This window comes from Pan troglodytes, chromosome 11 (assembly GCF_028858775.2).
Source record: "Pan troglodytes isolate AG18354 chromosome 11, NHGRI_mPanTro3-v2.0_pri, whole genome shotgun sequence".
Lineage (NCBI taxonomy): Eukaryota > Metazoa > Chordata > Mammalia > Primates > Hominidae > Pan > Pan troglodytes.
The window spans coordinates 110,287,714-110,301,617 of NC_072409.2; the positions used below are offsets into that span (position 1 = coordinate 110,287,714).

At 42.4% G+C, this 13,904-nt stretch overlaps 1 protein-coding gene across 9 annotated transcripts in view; it reads right to left on the bottom strand.

Moving 5' to 3' along the window:
- The window catches only part of RIC1 (RIC1 homolog, RAB6A GEF complex partner 1), a 173,814-nt gene extending 165,710 nt beyond the window's left edge, over positions 1-8,104 (bottom strand). For 3 of the 9 annotated variants that reach the window (XR_008537235.2, XR_008537237.2, XR_010148981.1), the window contains exon 1: positions 7,527-7,897. Coding sequence is in view for 4 of the 9 variants with exons in the window: in XM_063788723.1 (XP_063644793.1) it covers positions 7,527-7,670 (144 nt within the window). In the remaining 5 variants the exon portion in view is untranslated. Of the gene's footprint in view, positions 1-7,526 lie in introns of all 9 variants that reach the window. The other 6 variants (XM_063788727.1, XM_063788725.1, XM_063788723.1 and 3 more) reach the window with 5 other exon arrangements.
- Positions 8,105-13,904: the final 5,800 nt, after the last annotated feature.

The window sequence follows — 13,904 nt, forward strand, 5'->3', positions numbered from 1 at the left end:
ATTGCTGTGCCACACGTATGACAAATACCTTAAATTCATTAATATTAAAAATGTTTATTAAACATCTTCCTTGTACAAGGCACTATAGATAATACAAATTAAGATAGTTTCTGTGCTCCAGAAACTTATAATCTAGCTGGAGAAAAAAAGCATAAGTGCAAAACTTACAATATAAAGCAGTAGTTCAAAGGAAAAAGCAAAATTGTCTCTGAAGATGACATAATCTTATATTTAGAAAAACCTAAAAACCACCAAAAAATTTAGAACTAAGAAATGAATTTAGTAAAGTTACAAGATACAAAATCAATATACAAGAATAAGTTATGTTTCTACACAAGAACAATGAGTATCTAAAAAATAAATTAAGAAAACATGGCTGGGCGTGGTGGCTCACACCTATAATCCCAGCACTTTGGGAGGCTGAGGCAGGCAGATCAACTGAGGTCAGGAATCGATACCAGCCTGGCCAACAAGGTGAAACCCTGTCTCTACTGAAAATACAAAAATTAGCCGGGTATGGTGGCAGGCACCTGTAATCCCAGCTACTCGGGAGGCTGGGGCAGGAGAATTGCTTGAACCCAGGAGGCAGAGGCTGCAGTGAGTTGAGATCGCTCCATTGCACTCCAGCCTCGGTGACAAGAGCGAGACTTTGTCTAAAAAAAACAGAAAAAGAAAAAGAAAACAATACCATTTATGGTAGCTCCAAAAAACTAAATACTTAGAATACATTTAACCGCCACTAAACACCATAAAATGCTGATGAAAGAAACTGAAGAAGGCACAAATAAATGGCTGGATATGTTATGTTCATGGATTGGAAGAATTAATATTGTTAAAATGTCCCTACTATCCAAACCAATCTATGGATTCAATGCAATCTCTATCAGAATTTCAATGATATTTTCACATAAATAGAAAAACAATCCTAAAATTTATACAAAACCACAATAGCCCATGAATAGCCAAGGCCATCTTGAGAAAGAACAACAAAGCTGGAAGTGTCACATTACCTGTGTGTTAGTCCATTTTCACACTGTTATAACAAACTTCCCTGAGATTTGGTAATTTATAAAGAAAGGTTGAATAGATTCAGTTCCGTAATGGCTGGTGAGGCCTCAGGAAACTTACAATCATGGCAGAAGGGGAAGCAGGCACTTGTTACATGCTGGCAGGCAAGAGAGAGACAGAGTGTGTAGAAGGAACAGTCAAACACTTATAAAACCATCAGATCTCGTGAGAACTTACTATCACAAGAACAGCATGAGGAAAACTCCTGCTATGATCTAATGACCCCCTACCAGGTCCTGCCCTCCATACATGGGGATTATGAGGATTACGATTAGAGATGAAATTTGGGTGGGGAAACAGAGCCAAACCATATCAACCTGATTTCAAAGTATATTACAAAGCTATAGTAATCAAAATAGTATGGTACTGACATAAAAAGAGATACATAGACCAATGCAACAGAATGGAGTCCAGAAATAAAACCACGCATGCATATATAGTCAATCTTTCACAAAGTGCTAAGAATGGAGAAAACACATCTTACAACACTGACTTTTCAACACCATAGTGTTAGAAAAACTGGATATCCACATGCGAAGGAAGGAAACTGGACCCTTATCTTACACTATCAACTCAAGAAGGATTAAAGACGGAGGGGGAAGGAAGGATGGTTAATGGGTACAAAAAATAGAAAAAATGAATAAGGACTGGGTGTGGTGGCCCATGCTTGTAATCCTAGCACTTTAGGAGGCTGAGATGGGCAGATCACTTGTGTCCAGGAGTCTGAGACCGGCCTGGGCAACACAGCAAGACCACATCTCTATAAAAAATTAACTAGGCATGGTGGCATGCATCTGTACTCCCAGCTACTCAGGATGCTAAGGTGGGAGAATTGCTTGAGCCCAAGAGGTCGAGGCTGCAGTAAGCCATGATCATGACACTGTACTCCAGAGTGACAGAGTGAGACCCTGTCTCAAAATAATAATGGTGATGATGATGAATAAAATCTAGTATTTGATAGTACAACAGGGTGACTATAGTCCTGTATCAAAATATCCCATATACCCCACAAATACACAGATCTACTATGTACCCACAAAAATTAAAATAAGAAGAAGGATCAAAGACTTAAATGTAAAACCTGAAACCATGCAAATCCTAGAAGAAAACAGGGGAAAAACACCCTGACATCTGTTTTCACGATGGTATTTTGGATGACATGGAAAGCACAGGTGACAAAAGCAAAAATAAACAAGTAGGATTACATGAAATTAAGTTATTGTACAGTAAAGAAAACAATCAACAAGATAAAAAAGCATCCTATGGAATAGGAGAAAATATCTGCAAACCATACATCTAAAAGGGGGCTAAAATTCAAGATATGTAAGTAACTCATACAACTCAGTAGCAAGAAAAAAACAAAACAAATAACCTAATTTAAAAATGGACAAGAGATCTGAACAGATGTTTTCCCAAAAAACAGCCAATGGCCAATAGGTGCTCAACACACTAATCATCAGGGAGATGCAAATCAAAACCATAAGATGCCTCACACCTGTCAGGATATCTATTATCAAGAAGTTAAATCATAACAAGGTCGGCAAAGACGTGGAGAAAAGGGATCCCCTCCCTGTACACTATTGATGGGACTGCAAAATGGTACAGTCATGATGGAAAACAGAAGTTCCTCAAACTAAAAACAGGAATACCACATGATCCAACAATCCTACTTCTAGGTATATATCCAAAGGAATTGAAATCAGTATCTCAAAGAGATATCTGCACTTTCATATTCATTGCAGCATTATTCAAAGTAGCCAAGATACAGAAACAACCTAAGTGTCTGTCAACAGATGAATGGATAAAGAAAATGTAACACACACACATACACACATGAAATATTATTCAGCCTTTAAAAAACAAGGAAATCCTGCCATCTGCAACAACATGGACAAAACTTAAGGACAGTATACTAAGTAGGCAAGACAAAAAACAACTGCATGATCTCATATATGGAATATAAAGATGTCAAATTCATAGGAACAGAGAGTAGAACGATGATTACCAGGGGCTGGGAGGTGGGTGAAATGGGAGTATTTCAGTCAAAGGTACAAATTTTCAGGTATAAGATGAATACGTTCTGGGGACCTAATGCATGGCCCAGTAACTATCGTTAATAATGACATTTATTTCCATAATTAACATATATTGTATACTTGAAATTTGCTAAGAGAGTAGGTCTTAAGCGTTCTCATCCCACATACAAAAAAAGAGGGAGCTGTGTGAGATGGTGGATCTGTTAATTAGACTGATTGTGATTATCAACTCACAGGGTAGATCTAAGTATCGCACAGCACACCTTAAATATATACAATTTTTATTTGTCAATTATACCTCAACAAAGCTGGCAGTAGGGGGGAAGCAGTAGTTCATCAGAAAAATGAACACTTATGGTTACGGTAGGTAAAGAATGACTCATAAAGAAAGGATTTCAACAGCAGTTAAAGGATGGATAATACTCTGACAGGCAGAAATGAGGCAAGAGAGCATTCCAAGAAGGGAGTGTCTGTGATATCAAACTAAGGAGTTTGAACTCCATTCTTTCATCAACAGTGAACCCTAGAAGACTTCAGAGCAGTGAATTTATAAAGAAGGCTCTCTGGAGAAAGTAATAGAGTTAAAAGGGTGAGAAATGGGAATGCTGGGAAAATACAAATAAAATGGTCTTCCTGAGGTCAACACAGTTAATCACATACCTGATCCAAAGCTTGGTTGTTTTGACATATCATTGTTTTTTTCCATGATTAGCACATACCAATGGGAACTAAGTTTTTGCTCAGGATTACTAAACGACATATAATTTATTTTATAAGCCTAGTAATTATTTGCCCATTTCAGCTTTTTATTAGCTACCTACAACAGTGATAACTCACAAGATTTATATTAACACACTAACATCTAACACACTAACATATAACATGTCTCTTCATCCCTTTTATACACATCTGTCTTTTACAGTTGATGTTCAAAAATACTTCTGAAGGTAATTTAAATGTTTAAAGTCGGTGACCTGAAAAACGAGAATGTCTATACATCTAATTTAGAATGGCTAAATTCAAAGATATCATTCTGATGTTCACATATATAGACTTTCATATTCACAGTATATTAAAGGAATAATTCTGGGCCCTCAGTACAGTACAAAATGTAATTCATCTCACACTACACCTATGTTAATCATAAATCATAACCTACCTTATGTAACAGTTTCATCCTCAAAGCTGAAACTAGTCCTTTTACAATAACCTTAGCAGAAATGTACCAACTGCCCCCAGTCAAGTTCTACCTCTACCACCCCAATCTAGCCTACACATACTGAGCCTTTTTTTTAACACCTTTTGGGGGCTCCAAAATATAATATTGGGGCTCCAATATAAAAAAGCTAAGTAACTATCTAGAGGCTCTTTTGTTCATAAACAACGCTATACTGTATTTCTCAAATTTGGGGTAGGAAATAATTCTGAAGAGATATGAGTCTAAACAGTGGAATTCCGAATACCTACTTAGAATAGAGGACAGTAGGTATAAGTAGTACATAAAAGTTCATTAGAAGATCCATATAATGTACAGTTAGAGATTTTAATAGAGATTCAGTCTTATGAATTATCATTGTACACATACAATTTCCACAATTCTTTTGAACATTGAAACAACCAGCTTAGACTACTAAACGACTGTCCCTTCCACAAGGCTAGTTGTCTCTTTTTAAAATATACCACTCCTAAGAGAGCCTGATTTACTAAGTGAGCCCTAACAAAATTTCAGGTAAGCAAATCTTGTTTTATCATCTCTATGAGCATGTCTCCCTGCCTTCAAATGCCCTCAAGCAGCTGTAAGACTTCAACTCTGTAAAATCCTGTAGATCTTCACATATTATTATAAAACTACTTGTATCTACAGCCTCTCAAAAATCAAAGCTTTTAGCAGCTCCATGAGAACTTTTTAAACCAATTCACTCTAAATTATGGAAGTATAACTGATAGCCCTTTAATTTACCTAAAGGCATTTTCACTTTTAAATGAAGTTTGTTAACCTAATTAACTTACATACTTTCAGGAAGTTTACAAATTAGAAAATCAAAATGAAAACTTTCATACAGAGTAAGAAAGGGCATATCCCAGGAAGAGAAGATTGGAAGCTGGAGTCTAGCATATGTATCCCACTCACCTAGGCATGTAATCATACACCTTATAATCACTTGGTTCAATATTTTTTTTTTTTTTTTTGAGACAGAGTCTTGCTCTGTCGCCAGGCTGGAGTGCAGCGGTGGGATCTTGGCTCACTGCAACCTCTGCCTCTTGGGTTCAAGCGATTCTCCTGCCTCAGCCTCCCGAGTAGCTGGGACTACAGGCGTGCACCACCACGCCCAGCTATTTTTTTGTATTTTTAGTAGAGACGGGATTTCACCATGTTGGCCAGGATGGTCTCGATCTCTTGACCTCGTGAATACCTGATTTTTTTCAGTGACAACAAAGCTGGTGCCCAGAGACCAAGGTTAACCACTCATACTACAGTACTATACAGCCTCCTCTAAGGTATTCCTGCATTTCATTTCACTCCAGACCTCTAAACCCATGGGTTCCCTACAGCCTAACTTTTGCACAACAGAACTTAATAGTAGGGGTCCCTGGACTTCGGTGGAAAAAGGAAGTTGCATGTGAGGTGGGAATTTGAAAGAAGAGTATGAATAGTTTAAATTCCAGAACTGCCTTGGATTTCTAGATGTCGTATGTAACTCCAAAACCAAACAATAGACATGCTTAAGAATATTCACAATGTCCCTAAATTAAAGCATATGTTTATGCTTCTCTTATGGGGGAATAAAGTGGTTTACAGGCTTCTGGTCAATTCACAGGTCATATTGTTTACTTTTATTTAAAATTAAGTTAGGTCTGCCTTTTTAAAGGTAAGAAAAGTTAAATTTTAGACGAAAGTCTAAATTTGTTACATTCCAAAGGAATTATGTATTAAATTCAAAAGACAATTTAAATTCAAGTTCTATTTTTTTCTGCATGTGCTTTAAAGTTGAGTTATATACACCTAAACAAATTAAAAATTATTCAACTGGCGTATACATTGTAAACGAATATCTCATTTAGGAACCAGATGATACTTTATATATATTTACACATATTTTTATATATATATACACACACATACATATATATATATTCAAAATACAATCAGGCACTAGACAAAATAGTCATATTGTTGGTATTACGATTTTATAAGTTTGTTTTGTTCTGATTTGCATTTGAAAATTAGATCAGCCAAAACTTGATGGCAAATAGTCTGATTTACAGCCCAACTATGACAGTCAAAGGAGACACCAGAATTACCCGTCACTAAATCCCATCACCAGTATTACCAGGGATGTGGGTGAGGACTGTCAAGGGCATTACAGGCAATGGAATAGCAACACACAAAGATTTGGGGATTTTAACAAACTAAAACCAGTATTTCACGAACACCTAATAAGGACAAGGTCACAACCTATCCCCACATGGTCAAATTAACTTGGAAAGGAGAAAAACTTCACTCTGACATCGATTGGTACTGCCTTCTTTGGGGAGGAAAAAAAGCATTTTTATACTCTGAACTCCGTCGTTCTCATAGACAAAGTTATAGCAGTGTTTGCAGAGAGTAGGGAGTATCCCATCCACCACTTATTTCTTTCTCATATCTACTCAGTAATTCAATACAAGAAAGAAAAAGATAACCAGGACTTAAAGCAAAAACAGAATTCAGTTCCATGCTCCTCCCAAGCCTTATTATTTCCAGGTGTTATAACTGGGAGTTCTGCGGACAGATTTGAGTTCTACTTCCGCTCCTTTAACCCCCTAGTCCGAAGAGTCCAAGAGCAGCAGCAAAGAAAAAGACCAACTCGAAAGTGGGGAAGGGATGTTGGGGTTAAAGAGGGGAGTTAAATAACCAGACCTTTAGTGAAGAATAAAGAATTCAGGCTGTAGTTTGTAGAAGTAAGTTATTACAGGCCTGTAAAGTCTGGCGCTGGGGAAAGCCCAAGAGGCTTTCCCTAACTCCAAAACGGCGACCTTTAAAGTAAGGGAGGGTTGGGGCACCACAGCGGCCGGATTTCTAATTGTGGAAAGTTTAAACAAATTTGTCCCTCGGGGAATGGGGGAAGGGAGGGAAGAACAAGTCTGGGCTCGGCCGGGGAGCGTGCGGAGTCTGCACGCCGCGGCCGTCGGTCCAACGCGGGGAGGCTCAGGGATTTTCGGCAGCAGCGACTTCATCCACCCCGGACCGCCGGCTGGAGGACGTGCCTGCAGCCGGCGGGTACGTGCGGCCAATTCGGTGGGACGAGGACGCGGACTGCGAAGGCAGGTGGGTCTGGCACGAAGGGGCAGGAGTCCTAGGCTCTGGGTGGAAGTTGGGGGTGGGACGGCGCCGGGAGGCCGGGGAGGCAGCGGCGAAAGGCGGCGGGCGGCTCTACTTACTCGGCTGTACCAGATGCTGAGGCGGGCCGCGGCCAGCACGGCGAAGAAAGCCCTCTGCGGGTCGGACTGAACGTGGAAAGGCGCCTCGGCCGGGCTCCCCAGAGGGCACAGCAGCCTCTTGGGCCAGCCGCTCAGAAAATACATGGTCCGTGCGGAGCCCCCGGCGCCCCCAGTTGCGTCCGTCACACTCAGCGGCCCCGGGCTGGTCGCCCACCTCCCACACCGCCACCGGCCGAGTCGGCGGCGGCGGCGGCGGCAGCTCGGGGCATCTGCCCGCTGGCCTGGCCGGGCCGGGCCGACGCGAGGCTGCGCGACGAAGGCACCCCCAAGCTGACGGGGCCGAGTGTGGGGGAGGGAAGGGGAGGGAGAGTAGGGACACAGAGAGGGCGGGAGGAGCGCGGAGGCCCGCCCCGACCCCGCCCCTTCCTCAGGCCGCGCGGGCGTCACCACGCCGCGCCGCGTGGGTCGGGCCGGGGAGGGCCCGCGCGCGCGCTCTGGAGACTCCTGCAGTCTCCCTAGCTGTTTCTTAAGCTCCGCATAAGCCTCGCCCGCGGCCGCCGCGTTGCGTACGCACTTCTGCGCGCTGGCCCCTCCCTTGCTCCTTTCCCTAGCAATCTCCAGGGTTTTACCGGGAGGACCTAGGCAACGGCCTGAGACTCCGAGGCAAGTGGGGCGAGTCTAGGGATAACGCAGCAGCAAGGCTACTGGGCCGGTGGAACACGCCCTGGCCTGGCCAAATTGGACCTCCCTTCCGGATTGGCGGGGTCTCGGTGGGGGCGGGCCGGTTGCCGGGGGGAGCTGGAGTCACGTGACGCCCTGCGCGGTTTCCCACTTTGGGCTGCCGGCCGCTGTGGCTGTGGTGGGCGGTAGGGGCTTTTACCGTGTGAGCTCCTTTAATGCCGGGGTCTGCAGTGAGAGCTGGTGATGAAGCTCCTGCCGGTGTGGAGCTTACATCCCTAAGGGAGCGTTTATTTAATCAGTAAATAAACCACTCACCATGAAAGTATTGAGTTCTGTCTCCTGCCTTTCAGGAGTTCTAAATCTAGGTCTTTGAAATCCGTTTCCATTCGTCTCAGCCTTACCAGCCATAACTTTAGATGAGAGGAGGCTATCTCTTTCGTGCTGCAAAAGGCTTGGACTTGGTTTTAGAACTGGAAGGGACTGGTGATAGCGTAGGTCCATATTTAGCTTTTGGACCCCAGGTATCACCTTAACTGTAACTTTCAACGGATTGACCCAGTGGTAACGTCTGAATAGAAGGAGGGTTGAGGGGATATGGTGTGGGATGGGGGAAGGAGGAGTCTGAAATAGAAGAAAGATTTGCTTCTCATTGTCTACCTTTTTTAGTACAGTTTGAATTTTTCCATATGTTTGTATTACTTTTTCAATTAAAAAGCCAGGTTTAAAAAATGACCCCACATTAAAAAGTAGCAACGTAGGCGGGGTGCTGGGGCTCACGCCTGTAATCCCAGCATTTTGGGAGGCCGAGGCGGGCAGATCACTTTAGGTGAGCAGTTCGAGACCAGCCTGGCCAACATCGTGAAACCCCCGTCTTACTGAAAATACAAAAATTAGCTGGGCGTGGTGGCAGGTGCATGTAATCCCAGTTCCTCGAGAGGCTAAGGCAGGAGAATCGCTTGAACCTGGGAGGCGGAAGTTGCAGTGAACCAAGATCCCTCCACTGCACTCCAGCCTGGGCAACAGAGTGAGACTGTCTCAAAAAAAAAAAAGTAGCAACATAAACAGAAAAAAGGAAACAAAGGAACTTAATTCATATTAGATATAGCATTGTAGCTGGTATTCATAACCAAATATGTAACTTTCTGTGATTTTTCTAAACATTCACTGCATTCCCTGGAAGGTGATTATAGAATCCTGTATTCCTCAAATGAAGGTTGAAACTGCCTCACCACTCACCAGCCTGTTGTGATCAGATTGTCTCCTTGGCGTCTACCCTCCCCCAGTCCAACACAGCAGCCTGGAACATAGTAAGCACAGTAAGCTGGCAATATTTGTCAGACAAACCGTGGTGGAAACCCTGATCCAGCTGAGCTATTAGACAAAGAGGCCCAGAGAGGTTTCTTAACTTGCCAATTTCAAATTGTAGAATAACAAAGTTGCATCATACTTTCATCTTAGATTCAGTTATGCACTTGGCAGAAAGAGGAAATGAAAATGTTCTAGTGCAGCAATTTTGCTGGCAGTGTTACTGAATGTTTGTCCCAGCTGTCTCTCAGAGAGTCTTTGTTCTCATGTGTCTCAAGTTTGTCATACTGTGCTCATGCGCAATTTAAGGAACTTCTAAGCAATTTTTATTGCACTCAATTTTAACCTTACTTGCTGACTTTAGAAGCTTATTCCTCTGCCACACTCCTGTGTAGCACTTAAGATTCACAAAATAATTCCAAATGCTTGTCTTGCTTTAATTCATAGTAAACATTCAAGGTGAGTGACATTGGTGTGATGTTGTTATTCTCACTTTCTCAAGTGAGGAAACAGGACAGGTGTGGTAGATGTGCCTGAATTCACATGGCCTGAACTGATGTTCTTTCTACAGATCCAGTGTGATTTCTTTGTTTTTTTTTTTTTGAGATGGAGTTTCGCTCTTGTTGCCCAGGCTGGCGTGCAATGGTGCCATCTCAGCTCACTGCAGCCTCCACGTCCTGGGTTCAAGCAATTCTCCTGCCTCAGCCTCTGGAGTAGTTGGGATTACAGGCATGCACCAACATGCCTGGCTAATTTTGTATTTTTAGTAGAGACGAGGTTTCTCCATGTTGGTCAGGCTGATCTGGAACTCCCCACCTCAGGTGATCCGCTCACCTCGGCCTCCCAAAGTGCTGGGATTACAGGCGTGAGCCACCGCACCCAGCCTCCTGTGTGATTTTTTTTAAAATTTAAGGTTTGGCTGGGCGCGGTGGCTCATGCCTGTAATCCCAAAACTTTGGGAAGCCAAGGCAGGCGGATCATGAGGTCGGGAGTTTGAGACCAGCCTGGCCAATATGGTGAAACCCTGTCTTTCTGCTAAAAAAAAAAAATACAAAAATTAGCCGGGCATGGTGATATGCACCTGTCATCCCAGCTACTCTGGAGGATAAGGCAGGAGAATTGCTTGAACCTGGGAGGCAGAGGTTGCGGTGAGCCGAGATCGCTCCACTGCACTCCAGCCTGGGTAACAGAGTGAGACTTTGTCTCAAAAAAAAAAAAAAAAAATTAAGGCTTATGGCATCCCTGCATCAAGTAAGTCTATTGTTGCTGTTTTTCCAACAGCATATGCTCTTTAGGCTGGACTAAATTGTGGTAATTGCTCTGGACAGTGAGAGGGAGGGGGGAAAACCTCTAGGTCTTTCTCCCTGGCGGGGAGAAAAGGAAATATCTGACTCTCCAAAACCCTATACTTGAGAGTTCCCCTATTGTGACAAAAATGTTATTGGCTGGATTTTTCAACATCATTTCTTTTTCTTTTTCTTTTTTTTTGAGTCAGAGCATTGCTTTGTCACCCAGGCTGGAGTGCAGTGGTGCAATCTTGGCTCACTGCAACCTCCGCCTCCCGGGTTCAAGTGATTCTTGTGCCTCAGCCTCCTGAGTAGCTGGGACTACAGGCATGCACCACCACGCCTGTCTAGTTTTTGGATTTTTAGTAGAGATGGGGTTTCATCATGTGCCAGGCTAGTCTCCAACTCCTAGCCTCAAATGATCCACCAGCTTCGGCCTCCCAAAGTGCTGGGATAACAGGTGTGAACCGCCGTGCCTGGCTTCAACTTTCAAATATCATATTTTAAAGTTATTTTGTAAAATATACTGACAGTTCTCATGCCTTAGGTCTTTCTTCTCCTCCTTTTTCTACTAGTTTCCACCACCACTCCTGTCAAAATTTTTGGACTCTGTTCTAAGATTAAGCTTATGATAAAAGTTAGTAGGGGGCCGGGCAGGGTAATCACGCCTGTAATCCCAGCACTTTCGGAGGCCGAGGTGGGCGGATCACTTGAGCCCGGGAGTTTGAGACCAGCCTGGGCAACATGGTGAAACCCTGTCTCTACAAAAAATCAGTCGGCACTGTGGCATACACCTGTGGTCCCAGCCCCTGAGGCGGCTAAGGCAGGAGAATTGCTTGAGCCTGGGAGGCAGAGGTAATAGTGAGCCAAGATCATGCTATTGCACTCCCACCTGAGTGAAAGGAATGAAATCCTGTCTCAAAAAAAAAAAAAAGTTACTAGGTGCATGTTTTCATCTATGAAACTTATAAACTTTTTAAATTACTAGAAATAATGTTGGTAAGAGTACACATAAGAAATGGGGATACATTTATACTCTCTTGACGGAAGTATAATTTGGTGCAATTTTTTTTTTTAATATAAGGTTTGTGGTAACCCTGTGTTGAGTGAGTCTATTGGCACCATTTTTTCTAATAGCATATGCTCACTTCATGGCTCTTATCACATTTTGGTAATTCTTTCAATATTTGAAACTTTTTCATTATTAGTATATCTGTTATGATGATTTGTGGTCAGTGGTCTTTGTTGTAACTATTGTAATTGTTTTGGGGTGTCATGTACCACATCCATGTAAGATGGAGAACTTAAGTGATAAATGTTATGTGCGTTCTGACTGTTCCATCAACTGGCAGTTCCTCTGTCTCTCTCCCTTTCTTTGGGCCTCCCTATCCCCTGAGATGCAACAATATTGAAATTAGGCCTGTTAGTAACCCAACAGTAGCCTCTAAGTGTTCAAGTGAAAGAAAGAATCCCCGTCTCTCACTTTAAGTAAAAAGCTAGAAATGATTAAACTAAGTGAGGAAGGCATATTGAAAGCAAAGATAGGCCAAAAGCTAGGCCTCTTGTACCAGTTAGCCAAGTTATGAATGCAAAGGAAAAAAAGTTCTTAAAGGAAAGTAAAAGTACCACTCTGGAGAACATAGGAATGATAAAACAAAACAGCCTTGTTGCTGACCTGGAGAAAGTTTTAATGGTCTGGGTAGGAGATCAAGCAAGCTACAACATTCCCTTAAACCAGACGCAGTGCCTCATGCCTTAATCCCAGCACTGTGGGAGGCTGAGACAGGAGGATTACTTGAGCCTAGGAGGATTACTTGAGCCTAAGACTTCGAGACCAGCCTGGGCAATATAGCAAGACCCCATTTCTTTAAAAAAAATGTTTTAATTAGCCGGGTGTGATGGTCTGCACCTGTAGTCCTAGCTACTTGGGAGGCTGAGACGGGGATCACTTGAGCCCGGGAGTTCCAGATTACAATGAGCTATCTGCGCCACTGCACTCTAGCCTGGGTGACAGAGTGAAACCCTGTCTCTAAAACGAAGCAAAAACCAGTTTTTAAAAAGCATTCCCTTAAGCCAAAACCTAGGCCAGAGCAGTGCCCTAGCTCTCTTCAATTCTGTGAAGCCTAAGGGAGGCAAGGAAACTGCAGAAGAAGCATTTGAAGCTAGCAGACGTTGGTTCATGAGGTTTACCAAAAGAAGCTGTGTCCATAACATGAAACTGCAAGGTGAAGTAGCAAGTACTGACGTAGAAGCTACAGCAAGTTGTCCAGAAGATCTAGCTAAGATCTTTGATAAAGGTGGCTACATTAAACAACAGATCTTCAGTGTAGACAAAACAGCCATCTGTTGGAATAAGATGCCATCTAGGACTTTCATAGTTAGGAAAAGTCAGTGCTTGGCTTCAAAGCTTCAAAGGACAGGCTGACTCTCTTGTTAGCGGCTAATAATGCTGGTGGCTTTTTTGGTGGAAGCCAGTGCTCATTTACCACTCCTAGAATCCTAAGGCCCTTAAGAAAAAAAAGAATGGGGGATTCTCAGTAAACTGGCATAGAAGAATTCTTGCTAAAACTGGGCTCAGCAGGCCAAGGCCTAGTCAGGAAGAAAGTTTGACAGAGCCTGAGGAGGAAATCCTTGTCAGCATTCAGAAATCAAAAATTAGTTCTAGGGAATTTAAAATATGATAGCAAATATAAAATGTTTAATATGAGAATTGGGAGAGTATATCCAAATTTCCTCTGGAAATCAGAAATGAGGGTATAGCAGGTAGTTCAGGGATGCCGCTGTCAAAACCTCAAAGAATATTTGATTTTCTAAGCCATGTACATATATAACTTTGGTTAATGAAAACATCCAATAATAAAGGTTATGAATTTACTTCTCTCCTTAAAAAAAAAAAAAAAAAGAATTATGTCAAGTCTACTCTGCCTGTGCTCTATAAATGGAACAGCAAAGCATGGATGATAGCACATCCGTTTCCAGTATGATTTATTGAATATTTTAAGCTCTTGTTGAGAACTACTACTTGGAATGAAAGAGTCATTTCAAACTTTCACTGTTCATGGATAGCACATCTAGCCATCTTAGAGTATTTATGGAGACATACAAG